The sequence below is a fragment of the Neoarius graeffei genome, chromosome 22, assembly GCF_027579695.1.
Source record: "Neoarius graeffei isolate fNeoGra1 chromosome 22, fNeoGra1.pri, whole genome shotgun sequence".
Classification (NCBI taxonomy): domain Eukaryota; kingdom Metazoa; phylum Chordata; class Actinopteri; order Siluriformes; family Ariidae; genus Neoarius; species Neoarius graeffei.
In genome coordinates this window covers 18,903,323-18,919,136 of record NC_083590.1, presented here as the reverse complement: position 1 = coordinate 18,919,136, position 15,814 = coordinate 18,903,323, and the positions used below count along the sequence as shown (strand labels likewise).

Here is a 15,814-nt window from a genome sequence, read left to right as displayed (position 1 = left end):
GCTTCTCATTTAAACCAAAAAGTTCTATTTTGGTCTCATCCATCCACAAAACATTTTTCCAATAGCCTTCTGGCTTGTCCACATGATCTTTAGCAAACTGCAGATGAGCAGCAATGTTCTTTTTGGAGAGCAGTGGTTTTCTCCTTGCAACCCTGCCATGCACACCATTGTTGCTCAGTGTTCTCCTGATGGTGGACTCATGAACATTAACATTAGCCAATGTGAGAGAGGCCTTCAGTTGCTTAGAAGTTACCCTGGGGTCCTTTGTGACCTCACCAACTATTACATGCCTTGCTCTTGGAGTGATCTTTGTTGGTCGACCACTCCGGGGGGTGGGGACAATGGTCTTGAATTTACTCTATTTGTACACAATCTGTCTGACTGTGGATTGGTGGAGTCCAAACTCTTTAGAGATGGTTTTGTAACCTTTTCCAGCCTGATGAGCATCAACAACGCTTTTTCTGAGGTCCTCAGAAATCTCCTTTGTTCATGTCATGATACACTTCCACAAACATATGTTGTGAAGATCAGACTTTGATAGATCCCTGTTCTTTAATAAAACAGGGTGCCCACTCACACCTGATTGTCATCCCATTGATTGAAAACACCTGACTCTAATTTCACCTTCAAATTAACTGCTAATCCTAGAGGTTCACATACTTTTGCCACTCACAGATATGTAATATTGGATCATTTTCCTCAATAAATAAATGACCAAGTATAATATTTTGTCTCATTTGTTTAACTGGGTTCTCTTTATCTATTTTTAGGACTTGTGTGAAAATCTGATGATGTTTTAGGTCATATTTATGCAGAAATATAGAAAATTCTAAAGGGTTCACAAACTTTCAAGCACCACTGTATTTCTAAGTGGGTGTCAGAGCACAAGCAGGCAGCAACAAACTAGCATTATCCATAATTGTTAGATTAATACCATGAAATAATGCACACAGAACAGGGACTAAAAAAGGGTTTGGATTTAATGGTAGAAATGCATGATAAGGTTTTTCAATGAAACAAACAAACAGCAGGTAATACATAGACAAATTAATAAAGGACTAAACACAGAACAGGTGCACACACTGTGTAACAGGCCAGTGATGGGACAGGGGTGGACACAGAATTAAAACAGAAACCAAAGCAAAATGTAAACATGGTAGAAATGGTGTTTAAAAACCCACACTGTTTTCTCCAGTATCTCACTTATAGCCTGGGTGCGATTTGCTGGGGGGATGGTGGGGATCATCCCCCCCCCCCCCCCCCCGGTTTTTATCTCTGCTGAAAAAAAATCCTCGGGGACAACTCCGTCAATAAAACAAACAAACCAAAAAAAAAGTTGACATGACAGGCATGTTGTGACACAGTTTTCTATGGTCTACATTGCACTCGCTTTCAAAATGACCCGAAGTGGCAGCTTTGATGTTCATGAACGTCCCCAGCAAATAGATACATTGTAGATAATAACAATATCCAGAGTGTGAACGTGGATTTAGCGCCATGAATCACATCCTTACTGATGAGCGCAACAGAATGAATGTATCCACACTGAACAGCCTTCTTTTCCTCGCTGTCAATGGGCCAGACATGCGTTCCTTCCCTGCTGAGAAATTCTCAGAAATGTGGATTAAAGAAGGGCGAAACGCGGCGGATAGCGCACCGACGGGAAAGCAGAAAAGGCCACATGAACTGCGCCATCAGAGCAAACTGTTCATTTAGTATTCATGTATTTTAGTGATTTTCGAGTCACTGTCCATTTAATCCGGAGGGAGAGAAACATCACAGCAACGCGACAAGCAATGCGAACTTTGTTGTTAGTGTTTGTGTATTTAGTCAGAGAGATAGGAAGATGAATTTACTATCTCTGGTTTAGTGTTTGTTTTCATTTAGTGTTATTCATTTGATATCATCGGATGTTATTGAGCTGTTAGCCTATTGTTACCTTAATTTTGTGACGTTTCATGGTTAAAAAAAAAAAAAAACATCCCCCCTTCTGGTTTTTTGACAAATCGCACCCTGCTTATAGCCAACCTTCAAATTTCTCCCAACTACAGTATCTTGTAAAAGTATTCAGCCCCTTTGGTGTTTGTCCTGTTTTGTCACATTACAAGCTGGAATTAAAATGGATTTTTGGGGGGTTAGCACCATTTGATTTACACAAGATGCCTGCCACTTTAAAGGTGCACATTGTTGTTTTATTTTGACACAAACAATAATTAAGATGATAAAACAGAAATCTGGAGTGTGCATAGACAGGGGTCGGCAACCCGCGGCTCCGGAGCCCAGGGGCGCAGATAGGATTTTTGAACTGGGGGGGACTGAGCTGTCAGCAAATGATTCCATTTTGTGTTTTATATATATATATATATATATATATATATATATATATATATATATATATATATATATATATATATACTACCATTCAAAAGTTTGGGGGCACTTTGAAATGTCCTTATTTTTGAAAGAAAAGCACTGTTCTTTTCAATGAAGATCACTTTAAACTAATCAGAAATCCACTCTATACATTGCTAATGTGGTAAATGACTATTCTAGCTGCAAATGTCTGGTTTTTGGTGCAATATCTCCATAGGTGTATAGAGGCCCATTTCCAGCAACTATCACTCCAGTGTTCTAATGGTGCAATGTGTTTGCTCATTGCCTCAGAAGGCTAATGGATGATTAGAAAACCCTTGTACAATCATGTTAGCACAGCTGAAAACAGTTTAGCTCTTTAGGCTACGTTTACACTAGACCGTATCTGTCTCGTTTTCTTCGCGGATGCACTGTCCGTTTACATTAACCCCCCTGAAAAAGCGGGGAAACGGGAATCCGCCAGCGTCCACGTATTCAATCCAGATCGTGTCAGCTCCGGTGCTGTGTAAACATTGAGAATACGCGAATACGCTGTGCTGAGCTCTAGCTGGCGTCTCATTGGACAACGTCACTGTGACATCCACCTTCCTGATTCGCTGGCGTTGGTCATGTGACGCGACTGCTGAAAAACGGCGCAGACTTCCGCCTTGTATCACCTTTCATTAAAGAGTATAAAAGTATGAAAATACTGCAAATACTGATGCAAATACTGCCCATTGTGTAGTTATGATTGTCTTTAGGCTTGCCATCCTTCCACTTGCAAGTAATAAGTGATATGCACTGGGATCACACACACAGCGGCTCAGTCCCGAATCGTGGCTTGTTCACTTCACTCGCGTGCTCTGTGAGCTGCGCAGGGCCGGAGTGCGCACCCTCCAGAGGGCACTCGCTGTTCAGGGCGGAGTGATTTGGAGCGCAGGATGCCTGCGGAGCCGAGCGTATCCGCGTATTGGTGTTGCTGTGTGCATGGCTAACGGTTTTAGTGTAAACGCGAATCATTTTAAGAACATTAATCTGATGATCCGCTGATTCGACGTAATGTAAACGTAGCCTTAGAGAAGCTATAAAACTGACCTTCCTTTGAGCAGATTGAGTTTCTGGAGCATCACATTTGTGGAGTCGATTAAATGCTCAAAATGGCCAGAAAATGTCTTGACTAAATTTTCTATTCATTTTACAACTTATGGTGGTAAATAAAAGTGTGACTTTTCATGGAAAACACAAAATTGTCTGGGTGACCCCAAACTTTTGAACGGTAGTGTGTATACATGTTATTTCACCTCCCTCACTGCCATCACCAGGAACTACCTGCAGGCCAGGACAATGATAACATTTTAACATAGCCTATGGAAATCCAAAGTTTACACATTATCATCACGCACAGAAATTGCAAAACTAGTTTTAAAACCGCTAAGTTCCAACTGTTAAACATAGCGAGAGGCTGGGCTACGTGTGTGTGTGTGTAAAGTGTAAACCAGTGCATCCTGACTTTCTAACTATGCCTGTGTGTTGCGTGAGCGGCAGTCAGTCAACAACTCTTCGCAAAGTTTCCTTATGAAACAATAAGCTCGCTGAAATTATGGCAGGGAACGCCAGATTAAACATTAAAACTGCCTTCTGAGCACTGTATCTACAGGCTGCCACCGAAAGGAGGAGGCTACCAGAAAGGCTTCTCTAATCCGTACGATTTTACTTTCACTACGACATTACTTTGAACAGACTATCAAAAAATCGCAAGGTGATTTTTTTTGTTTTGTTTATTTGGCCATAAACGTACAATAAAAACGGTACAGGTGTGGCAGGGATAACACAAAAAAGCATAAAAACTTGTTTCCATTGTGGTCCCTTAAAGTGATATGATATGATAAAGTAAGGCACAGTTTACTTACAGTCGTTGTTTTTTGAAAAAGCGATGCAATCGTTTTCTGCCTTTTGGCACCCTTCATCATGCCGTGTTGGGGTCCTGAACTAGGAGGAGCTGTCCCCGATATGCCTGTCAAACTTGTTGTGGGTAACCAAAGCAACCAAGCTCGAGCTCGCAACCTGTGCAGTCTGCGCAGTTGCAACTATGTATGTATTTCGAGGACCACAATGGAAATAAATATTTTTACTTTTTGTGTTATCCTCCGCATTATTTATATTTATATGTTCACATGTTATGTATATGTTTCTATTGCGAAATAAATCAATCAAAAAAAAAAATGTACTGCTGTGCACCTCAATAAACCGAATGGTAATTAGTCTTTTGATTTTTCCGTGAGGTTTGCCTTATGCAAAGAAAGACAGCATAGACGTTTTTTCCTCCCTATAAGTGGGGGGGACCGAACGAGGTGAATTTAAATCTGGGTGGGACGAATCCCCCCCGTCCCCCCCTCTATCTGCGCCCGTGCCGGAGCCGCATGCGGCTCTTTCATCCTTATGCTGCGGCTCTGTGCGGCTTGGGGAAGTAAATTTTATAAGTATCCAATTAAAGTGCATTTTATTTTTGTTAGTTCATTTTTTATTGTAGTTCTAAATTGGAACATTATTGTGATCTTGAAATATTAAAATAAAATTATATAAATTTTTTTCATCTCTCAATATATGCGTCACTCGCGGAAGCTGGTAGCCTATATACCTGCCAAAACGCTGTGCATCTATCGAGACTTTCAACCCCAGGTAAGCTAAGCAGGGCTCGAAATTCATATTTTTTCACCAGCCAGCCGGACTAGTTACCTTCCAGATCAACTCGCCAAAATTTGTTCATGTATGAATTTTACTTCTGTCAAAAATAACACAAAAGAGAGCAGTTACCATTGTTCATGACTAATGTGCATTTATTTCAAGACCCGAGTATTTTGATACTGTTTTTTTGCACACTTTACAAATTTGGCATTTGCTGTTCCACGTCCTCCTCGCGATATCCAAAAAAATGCCAGATGACTGACCCCTTAGTAGTTCTTTTAGGAACCAATTCGTCTGTGTCCATTTTTAATTTGTCGCTGAAATTGACAGAGCTTACACGGTAGCCTATACAACACCAGCGATTGCATGAACTGAGTCAGCGCTGTGTTGCCAAATACTGCTGATGTTTTCCAGCCCAAAATATGTTCAAAACCCGCCAAAATGCACTTGAAACCGCCCAATCTGGCAACACGTTCCTTTCAGCACTGAAATGTCGCCCGGGATTGGTTGGCAAGTGCGTGACGTTATTATTGTTATTATTATTTTTTTTTAATAAATTTTTTTTAAACCCTTAGGCAGCCTCTCACATTACTGCCTGAGGGACAGGGAGAAAACCACCGGAAAAGGTTTTAAACAAACGCAACAAACACGAAACAAACGCAAGTCGGCAGATGACCATAAAATACTCGATAGTTACGATATAATAATTTTATGTATCTCACACAGAATTTTCGGAGATGTATCAAGTATATTCGATATATCGCACAGCCCTAGTCTGAATCTTCGCTTCATATATATTTTTTATTTTCAACTAGCCAGCCGGGCCAGCTAGTGACAAGAATTACCCGCCAAATGGCAAATTAAGTCGCCTCGGGCGACCGGACCACCGTGAATTTCGAGCCCTGCTAAGTATGGAGAAATGTAATCCCCGACACCTACATAAACATGAAGAAATATGCTTTTGGAGTCCTGTCGATCTTCGGATCCACATACAGTACGTATGTGAGCAGCTATTCTCCACCATGAACTTTGTTAAAAACAAACACCGCTCACACCTCCCAGATGACCGCTTACAGTCCTGCAGAAAGATGAAAGTGACTCTTCCTACAGCCCTGATTTGCAGACACTGTGCGCAGAGGTTCAGGAGCAGAAGTCCCATTAACCAGGTAAAAGAAATATTTATGCAGATATTTTGCAAATATTTAATTTTCATTGTTCAGTGAAAGTGCTCTTTTTTTTCCAATTTATTTTTTAAATTCAGGTCAAGGCTCCGACACACGCCCCAAAAGCCCAAAGGCGATATGAGGATGACGGCTCACGGCATTTTTTGTTTGCTACATGTATAATTTAAGTTCAACTTTTTAATTCATTTGAAAGAGACCCTTAACTTGGTGTTTTTTTTAAATTAGTTTTTTTAAGAGTCCAAAATGTCTTCATTACATGAATAAAATTCCATTTTCTCTGTAGCACTTCATGGATTTCATAAGCAACACACTATACTTGTTTATACAAAGCGTAAAGGTAAAATAATAATAATAAACTTATATATATATATATATATATATATATATATATATATATATATATATATAGTGTTATTTGCGGCTCTCAGTGTTTTCTTTTCCGTGGAAACCGGGGCCAAATGGCTCTTTGAGTGTTAAAGGTTGCCGACCCCTGTTCTATGTGAATCTGCCTCACAAATGTATCTTTTTCAAAATGTATGGAGCAGACACCAAACCGCCCTGTCGCCTTGAAGTTACCTCTCTTTCTCCGTACAAATTGAACCCATTCATTCTGTAAGTGTCCTGCTGACTTTGGGCTATAATGGATCGAAATTCTGCTTTTTTTTTATCAGTTACACTTGAACAGCCTCAAACGACACACCTCAGTCTTTGGAGGCATGCTTTGGTTTTAATTTTGTTTTGGTTTTAATTTTGTTTTGGAATAAAAAAATCGTTAAAAACATGCTATATTTTGCAAAGCAGACAAAGCCAGAAATGCCACAAACTTTCAAGTGTTTTGCATATGATGTAATTTCCTTTGAATTAACAATAATTTACCAGGAACGCATTCATGTAATGGTGGACTCAAAGAGGCAAACTTTACCAACTAAATAGAACATGTTCCCGGCCTCATAGTAAAATACAATTTAGACAGTAAACTATTTAACATGTCTAGTTTTATAAGGTATAATTTACAGGAGTGTTGTCATCTTCATAAGACTAGCACTTTAAAGTACACTTTGATAAATTACAAAATCATAATTAATACAAATACAATAACGCCCATCCACCAAGCCTGAAAATTGGCAGATGCATTTTTGAGCCCAAACGATATAACAGTGTATTGAAGAATCAGGTGTAACAAAAGCATCCACTGCTTTCAGGGTCCATTGCATAATATTGCTTTAAGTCTCAAATCATGTAAACGAACCAGTGAGACCACTCATGTAAAGTCCATTATGTGGTTTGTTAACACTTTTTATTCAAATGATTCAAATAACCTTATATTATTGTTGGTATCTGGTAGGCTTGTGACAAATTTACAGTTCTCAAATTATGTCATTTGGAAAATGTTGATTAATGACAGTATCATCGGAGACTGTTTTACACAGCTTGTTTTATGCCTACACTTATTACTGGTACAACCATCAATGAGACCAGTGCATGGTCATGTTATCCCATTACTTAAGATAAAGTAAAAAAAAAAACTCAAAGTCCCTTCCATGCCAAGCTCTGGTCTTTCCAGGCAGTCTCCTGTCCCAGTACTAACCAGCTCTTTGAGGCGTATGGGTGCGGCACTGACCTCTGTTTCCATAGCCCTCGGCCTCTCACCTATACAGTTAGGGTTACAGTGTGTGTGTGTGTGTGTGGGGCCCTCTGGTAACCGCAAGAATTTGACTTCCCTACTCGCATCCATATTGCAGCATGCCTTTGCCAGATGGCAGTAGGTACCATTTTTATGATGGTCTTTGGTATGACCCAACTGCAAGTAGAACTCATGATCTCCCAGTTGAGAGGTGGACATGCTAACCACTAGGCCAACTCATGGTCTTAAGGTAAAGTAGATAAAGTAAAATGTAGTCATTCAATGCTGACAAAAAGGCAAAATTTGACCAAATGCTCCATCATACCAAAGCAACATGGGTAGAGTGGAAACTGGCTTGACTCCAAGAATCCATTTTGCGCCTCCCAAAACAAGCAGGCATGCTTTTGCTTCAGAAGGTTCTGGGTTCAAGCCCAGTGGCCAACGGGGGCTTGTCTGTGTGGAGTTTGCATGTTCTTCCTGTGTCTGTGTAGGTTTCCTCCAGGTGCTCCGGTTTCCCCCCCAGTTGAAAAACATGCAGTTAGGCTAACTGAATACTCTAAATTGCCCAAAGTTGTGAATGGTTGTTTCCCAACCCCAGAAATGGGAGGGTTGCGGCAGGAAGGGCATCTGGCGTAAAACTATGCTCCAATTAATATGACGTGGATCAGTAGGGTCCACATGGAACCTGACCCAGCAACAGTGCTGGACAAGGAGGAAGAATAAGAATAAGACCCTTTTGCTTCAGAATTGATACATTATCAACATTACCACTTCCTTATTTTATTTTAATTTTTAAGTTTAATATTTTAAAGTTTAATATTTTCCTGAAATGATACACTATGTGGCCAAAAGTATGTGGACACCTGATCATTACACCCATGTGGTTCAACTGCTACTACAAAGTTTGAGCACACAATTGATGAGAATGTCTTTGTAAGCTGTAGTGTTATAATTCCCCTTCACTGGAACTAAGAGGCCCAAATGTGTTCCAACACGACAATGCCTCTGTGCACAAAGCGAGCTCTATGAAGACATGGTGTGTTAAAGTTGAAGCTGAAGAACTCGAGTGTCCTGCACTGAACACCTTTGGAATGAACTGGAATGCTGACTGTACACATATAGTGTATACGAAAAGGAGAAAGGGTGTTGGATTTAATATTACATTACAGGCATTTAGAAGACGCTCTTATCCAGAGTGACGTACAGCAACACGCTGACATACCCACATCATTGGGCAGCCTGAGGAGCAGATGGGGGTTTTGGTGCCTTGGTCAAGGGCTCTTCAGCCATTCCTGCTGGTTCAGGGAATCAAACCGGTGACTTTTTGGTCCCAAAGCTGCTTCTCTAACCTTTAGACCATGGCTTCCCACACAATATAATGCCAAATGCTTTTGATTTTGACATACACTACCATTCAAAAGTTTGGGGTCACCCAGACAATTTTGAGTTTTCCATGAAAAGTCACACTTTTATTTACCACCATAAGTTGTAAAATGAATAGAAAATATAGTCAAGACATTTTTCTGGCCATTTTGAGCATTTAATCGACCCCACAAATGTGATGCTCCAGAAACTAAATCTGCTCAAAGGAAGGTCAGTTTTATAGCTTCTCTAAAGAGCTCAACTGTTTTCAGCTGTGCTAACATGATTGTACAAGGGTTTTCTAATCATCCATTAGCCTTCTGAGGCAATGAGCAAACACATTGTACCATTAGAACACTGGAGTGAGAGTTGCTGGAAATGGGCCTCTATACACCTATGGAGATATTGCACCAAAAACCAGACATTTGCAGCTAGAATAGTCATTTACCACATTAGCAATGTATAGAGTGGATTTCTGATTAGTTTAAAGTGATCTTCATTGAAAAGAACAGTGCTTTTCTTTCAAAAATAAGGACATTTCAAAGTGACCCCAAACTTTTGAACGGTAGTGTACATGTAGTCTGAGGGTTTATAATTGCAGCACAATCCTACACTCTTTGAAAATAAATTATATTATTGTACCTTTAGGGGTGCATCGGCTTGTCACTGGATCAATACCATCTAAGGTACTAATTTGTACTCTTTATATACTGATAGGGAACATATATGTACCTTTTTGGCCCTAAAAAGGTACACACGGTTACTTTGAAGTCCAATAATGAGCCCTAGAGGGTACATTAGTGTAGATTGTACCTTGGGGGACAGAAATGTACTCCTACTGTAGCTCTATTTCTGACAGTGTAGTTGGACTTATGCAAGCTGTTTCCAACAGCTGTTTTAACACTTTAATACAGCACCAATTCCTGGAAAAAGCTGAATTTTGATGAGATGGAGAATATGGTATTAGTTGGCCTTGACTAAGGGTAAGGGACTATGGTGATCAAATGAGTGGGTGGAGCTAGAGACCTAACACGACAGTTTCTACTTTATAAAATGAGAAAACCAAACAACTTTCTAAAACATTTTTTGGTGTTTACTCTACAACTACAGTGAATAGTTTCAGAAATTATATTCTGTGTGTGTCTGTGTGTGTGCGTGCGTGCAGACACGAGACTACATGCTCATATACATGTACTATAGAGAACACAGAGTAACCACGTTCCTCAGTCATGTGTTATGGAAAAAAAAAAACAAGAACAAGACAAGAGTGCAGTGTGTGTGTGTGTGTTTCTGATTACACAGATTTCAGTATCTCAATCTCCTTCTCTGATGACCTTCCAACACGCTCAAACACACATGAGAAGTACGGGAATGGCGTCGACAGTAGGCTCCTGAGAGCAAACACTCTTCACATCACACCTCAAGGTTAGATTAACGTCAACATGCAAAGCACTATTGGAAAAACTAAGATAAAGTAACTTTATTTCTGGTAGAAAATCTTATCGTGATCAAAGTAAAACTGCTTTGGGGTCAGAGGTCATTTCTCCTGGTATTTTATGCATGAATTCAAATACTAGTGCTTTTCCTACTTTTACAGTTTTTAATTTCTCAGATATTTTCAATGTATATACATATAGTGTGGGGCATTTCTTGTGAAAAATATATTTCCATATCTTAAAACATTCTATTTATCCAGTGCTAGGCAAAAGTCAATATTTGGTGTGAGATGACCCTTGCTTAAAAAAAAAAAAAAATAGTCTGAGGTCCAGTGAGTGCAGTTTTATGCGGAAATGAGCTGCAGGTTTTACTGAGCATCTTAAAGAACCAGCCACAGTTCTTCTGGACACTTTGACTGTCACACTCACTTCTTTTTTACACCAAAACCCAGTAGCCTTCATTATGTTTTCTATCTGAAAAATGTCTCCTGCCTTTGTTACTGACTTCCAAACATTTTTCTGTAAAAGTTGATTCTGGAAAACTAATGTTTGGAATCTAAAATGTGTTTGTATTGAATCTATAATGTAGAAGACATCAAATAAAAAAAAAATCTATAACAAAGTTTGTACTTTGTTCAGTCCAAATAATACACACTCACCGGCCACTTTAATAGAAATTTGTTCTTGATTCTTTCTTGTTCTTGGCTGCAGGAATGGAACCCAATGTGTTCTTCTGCCATTGCATGCTGAGATGCTTCCCTAGTAACAATTTTATGTTCCCAGAACGTTCTGGGCACGTACGCCTTTGGTTGCCTATACGGTGCATATACGTTAGGTTTGGTTGCCACTTGGTTGCCATGGAAAGTTTTTCTGACGTTGCCCAAACGTTTCCTGTTGGTTACAACAACAACCTTCCCCTGCCCTTCCCCTAACCTTGCTGGTTGCATGTTTGGTTCCCTGAATGTTAGCCTAACGTCCCCCTGACGTTGTAGAATGTTATGTTTTGGTTAGATTTTGCTTTCAACTAATTAGCAACATCAACACATAACTGCTAGCATATCTACATGAGAAAACTCAGTGATGAATGAACAGGCAAATTTGGCAGGTCTTGAAAGTTTAATGAGATAAAATATCAATAACAAATTTTGAATAAAAAAGTTTGAAAATAAAAAATAGAAAAGTTTCTGAAAGTGTAACAGTGCATTCAATAAAACAATCATATATACAAAACAGAATAAAATAGAAAAGTTTCTGAAACGGTGCATTCAATAAAACACATTCAAAACAGAATAAAATAGAAATAACAGTTTTTTAATGTTTAACTGTGCATTCAATAACAAACAATAGAATAAAAAAATCACTTCACAAAAAAATAGAATAAAAATCACTGTTCACAAAAAAAGAAAAAATTCACTGTTCACCCGTTGCTGCTGACCAGCTGATCTGAAAAGAAAAAGGAACAAAATGTTTAAAAACAAGAACAATGAGCACATGTCCACAAAAGCATGATAAACCACCCTACTACCAACCACGAAATTTCTGTGATTGCACCAAATTAGAGAGCAGAAGTATACCGTCTGTGTGGTGCAAATTTTAGAGTCTGCCCAAGACATTCCTCCACTTCAGCTTCCATATGGCCGGGAAATTTGACACTTGCAGCTAGAAGGCAAAATAAAGGAAAGTTACACATCAAAACCTAGTCAGTCAAGCATGGCATAAAAGTGATGTGATCAATATATAAACACTTACCCTTTATAATCTTGCACAGAACGAGGTCATCAAAGGACATTTTGGCCCGTCTGCCCCGCAAGCTGTACTGGGCGAGTACCTCATTATTTGCCACTCGGCGTAGCATACGGTGAATGGCTGCCCCTAAACCTGCCCCTCCGACAGTTTCAAGAAAATGTTGCTGTAAAAAAATAAAAATTATACAATGAAAATTTAGATAGATAGATAGATAGATAGATAGATAGATAGATAGATAGATAGATAGATAGATAGATAGATAGATAGATAGATAAGAGCAAATTACCATCTTGTTCCTCTTGTCTGGTTGTTCCAGACTCCTATCCAACTCCAGCAGCTCCATCACCATACTGCATGGTTTAGCCAACACCACATCTTCTTGCTGGAGTTGAGGCGTGTGTGTCGGGGCGTTGGTCTCCACCAATGACTCGATCTTGTCAAACCTAGCCTCGGTCCTGTCAAACCTAGCCTCGAGCCTCCGCATCAAGCGACTCATGTGGGCCTCTGTGACTATGGGGACAAATGTGATGGAAGTTGTAATTTATAATGTACTTTCCTGAGTGAGTGAACTAGTTAGTGTGTATAAAAGTACTTACTTCTCTCAAACATGGCTGTGATAGCCGAGACACCCTGTCCGTCATGAAGCGCCCGGCTGCTGGCTGAAGTTTTCAAAAAGAAAATATTAGTTTTCCTGCTCATGATTTTGTATTCCAACATCTGTAAATGGGAACTTGAAAGCAACTGTACCTTGAACAGAGTCAAAAGAGGTTTCCAGTGATTCTTGGAGGTGCCTGGCTGACTGAATTGGGTGTAGTGCCCGGCTGCTGGCTGAAGTTTTCAAAAAGAAAATGTTAGTTTTCCTGTTCGTGACTTTGTATTCCAACATCTGTAAATGGGAACTTGAAAGCAACTGTACCTTGAACAGGGTCAACAGGACTTGGGCTAGGGTGGTGAGGACTGGGTCCAGTCCCGGCTGGTGTTGACCCTGAAAAGATGGTGCATATGGATGTTAAGTCATTTATTGGGGGGGGGGGGGGGGGGGTTCTTATACATGGTATTCACAAAAGAAGAACCTATGATAATACATTAGACATTTACAAATAAATTGAAAAACACTTACATTGTGGTGGTAGGGGCATTGGTTCCTGCTGACCTGAAAAGAGCACACAAACATCAGATCAGTCACGTAATATGCACCGGTTATTCATCATGAATGTTAGCTCCAAGCTATGAATGATGATTTGGGAACTGTTAACTTACACACAGGGCTTCCAGGCACAGTCAGAGTCTTGGGTTGCTTCTTGGTTGCTGCTACCACTGGAGCAGAATCATCTGGAAGGAAAGACCATACAATGTGCAATGTAAATGACTTGAAAATGAACACTGAATTGAGTAACTAATGTCATTAGTGAAGAGAGCTTACCATCATCAGAGGATTCGGAGACAAACCTCCTTGGGCGCTTACGCTGCCTTATTGCAAAAGTGTTCACATCATCCTCTGTCTCAACACTTGAGGACTCCATCAATTGCAAACACTTCTGTTCAGCTTTGGCGTATGAATCTATGGAAAATTACTTTTAGTCAGTAGCACAAAAAACAGTGCTGCCATAGAGAGAACAATTCAGTATATTCTATGTAGTGCATAGCAGCGATAGCTCACCTGTTTCGTACCAGGTTTTCTTAACGGGATGTTTGGCCCAAGTTGTATTTGGTGCTCGGCACTTCACAACATGCAATCGCACATTGTGTGTCGTCCAGTAGCAGACCATGCCATGCTAAAAATGTATATAATTTAAAAATAATTTTATATATATTTATATTTGCTATCAAAAATATATAGTCATATATGTAAGCATACATATTTGCTATGTATCGACAACAACAAAAAAAAAAGACTCGTACCTCAGAAGTGTGTCCAAGCCATGAAGATGGCACAACCTCAATAGCATTGTCTGTGAACTCATCTGTGAAAACAAAGGCATCATTAGCAACTTTCCTTGACCACACACGTTTGAGACATATTTGCAAAACAGACGGAATTCTCCTTTAAGGTATAACCACAACCAGAAAGAAATCACAAATTACCTTTTCGAAAGTAGAGTACTTGAACAGAAGCAGGCTTCAGTACTTCCAACAGAGACGTTTGCTTCCAAATCCAAGTTCCGGGTAGTGACTTTACTACACGCACCTACGTCCTCTTATCCATCTGTCCAGCCAATGAGGAGTGTTCGTTTTGCGTCACATGCCATTGCGTCAGGCAACCTGACCAATCAACAACTTATAGTGGCTAGGTCTCGTTTCTTCCTGTAGACCCCATGGGAACAAATCCAATGGATAAGGGAATCTGAACTATAAAATAAGTTACTTATTTTATAGTTCAGATTCCCTTATCCATTGGATTTAATACATGATGATTATTAACTTTTATGACAACCCTTCACACCAACAAAGTGTTGTTTTTCAACAGACAGTAAAAGTTACGTTACGTTTTCTGTGCAACCTCTGAACTACAATGCTTGTCTCATGCTATATTCTAAACTCCAAGCAATGTGGTTTGAGTGAGCTAGGCTAACAGAGTACTGCAGTAAACGTGTTGCTGATCTTTGCAGCCTACAAAAGTAGGCCCTCACTTGAGGTTTTATCCACCAACATACTATAGTTCGTCAAATAATACATGGGGAAATCTGTACTGCTGTTATGCCGCCGTTCTGAGGCACAAATACACAGACATTTTAACAGAGAACACCGTCACCTACACGACATGTATATCGATATGGAGTAATCATGCGTAACCTCGGCGCTATGGCGTTAGCCATGCTAAGGTATGCTACATAGCATTATATCAGCGTGCTAAATCACAACAAAGGTGAAAGAATTATGTACAAGTTCTTTGTCAGATGGGAGACTGGAAAAGACGTGTTTTAGAGATACCAACAACGATTCACTTCGTATAATGTGACTGGAGATGGAGATGGTTGTACGCATAGCAGCTAACTGCTAGGTGAATACTATTCACATTTATACAGAATAAAATAACACATTACCTGATCGCACGTACTGTAAATCCAGATAACGTACACTGGTGCTGGTAGTTCTAAATCCAACAAGGAGACTCGGTGAAATTTTCAAACAGCTAAATAAAAGGGCTATCGTAGCATCCATTAAGTCCGCCATTTTGTTATTTGCCTTAGAGCTGTTTGAAAGCACAGAGAATTCTGGGTAATGTGCAGGATGATGATGCATTGAAGCTACCTAGCTGGACTTTTATTTTTAGAAAATAAGAGAAGAGAAGTGGATTTTTGTATTGCAGCAGATTTTGTTAGTGGTACAGGGTGGATTTGGTTGTTGTTGGGACAAAGTACAAATAAGTTGATCAACGGAGCTGGGTGTGAGTGAGTTGGGGCAACAATAGGGATAATGTACCA

General features: G+C 39.8%; 1 protein-coding gene across 2 annotated transcripts; it reads right to left on the bottom strand.

Moving 5' to 3' along the window:
• Nucleotides 1–12,000: 12,000 nt before the first annotated feature.
• On the bottom strand, nt 12,001–15,523 carry LOC132870381 (uncharacterized). 2 transcript variants are annotated; one of them, XM_060904022.1, is made up of 14 exons: nt 15,434–15,523; nt 14,475–14,693; nt 14,292–14,353; nt 14,050–14,164; nt 13,813–13,950; nt 13,650–13,721; nt 13,510–13,542; nt 13,306–13,374; nt 13,137–13,217; nt 12,986–13,048; nt 12,676–12,899; nt 12,393–12,552; nt 12,218–12,302; nt 12,001–12,086 (listed from the first exon to the last, which is right to left on the bottom strand). In XM_060904022.1, the coding sequence occupies exons 4-14, from the start codon at nt 14,156–14,158 to the stop codon at nt 12,035–12,037; spliced, it is 1,086 nt and encodes a 361-aa protein (XP_060760005.1). In that variant the 5' UTR covers nt 14,159–14,164; nt 14,292–14,353; nt 14,475–14,693; nt 15,434–15,523; the 3' UTR covers nt 12,001–12,034. The 2 variants fall into 2 exon arrangements, with proteins under 2 accessions (XP_060760005.1, XP_060760004.1); XM_060904021.1 differs by lacking the exon at nt 15,434–15,523 and having other exon boundaries at nt 14,475–14,720.
• Between the last annotated feature and the right edge of the window lie 291 nt (nt 15,524–15,814).

What these genes read in the sequence shown, in the direction of transcription:
- LOC132870381 (XM_060904022.1), bottom strand. Translation starts at nt 14,158, where the DNA reads ATGGTCTGCTACTGGACGACACACAATGTGCGATTGCATGTTGTGAAG. An exon ending in AATGCCCCTACCACCACAAT is followed by an intron (nt 13,375 to 13,509) that starts GTAAGTGTTTTT and finishes CCATCTTTTCAG; the next exon opens with GGTCAACACCAGCCGGGACT. An exon ending in CTCTTTTGACTCTGTTCAAG is followed by an intron (nt 13,049 to 13,136) that starts GTACAGTTGCTT and finishes TGAAAACTTCAG; the next exon opens with CCAGCAGCCGGGCGCTTCAT.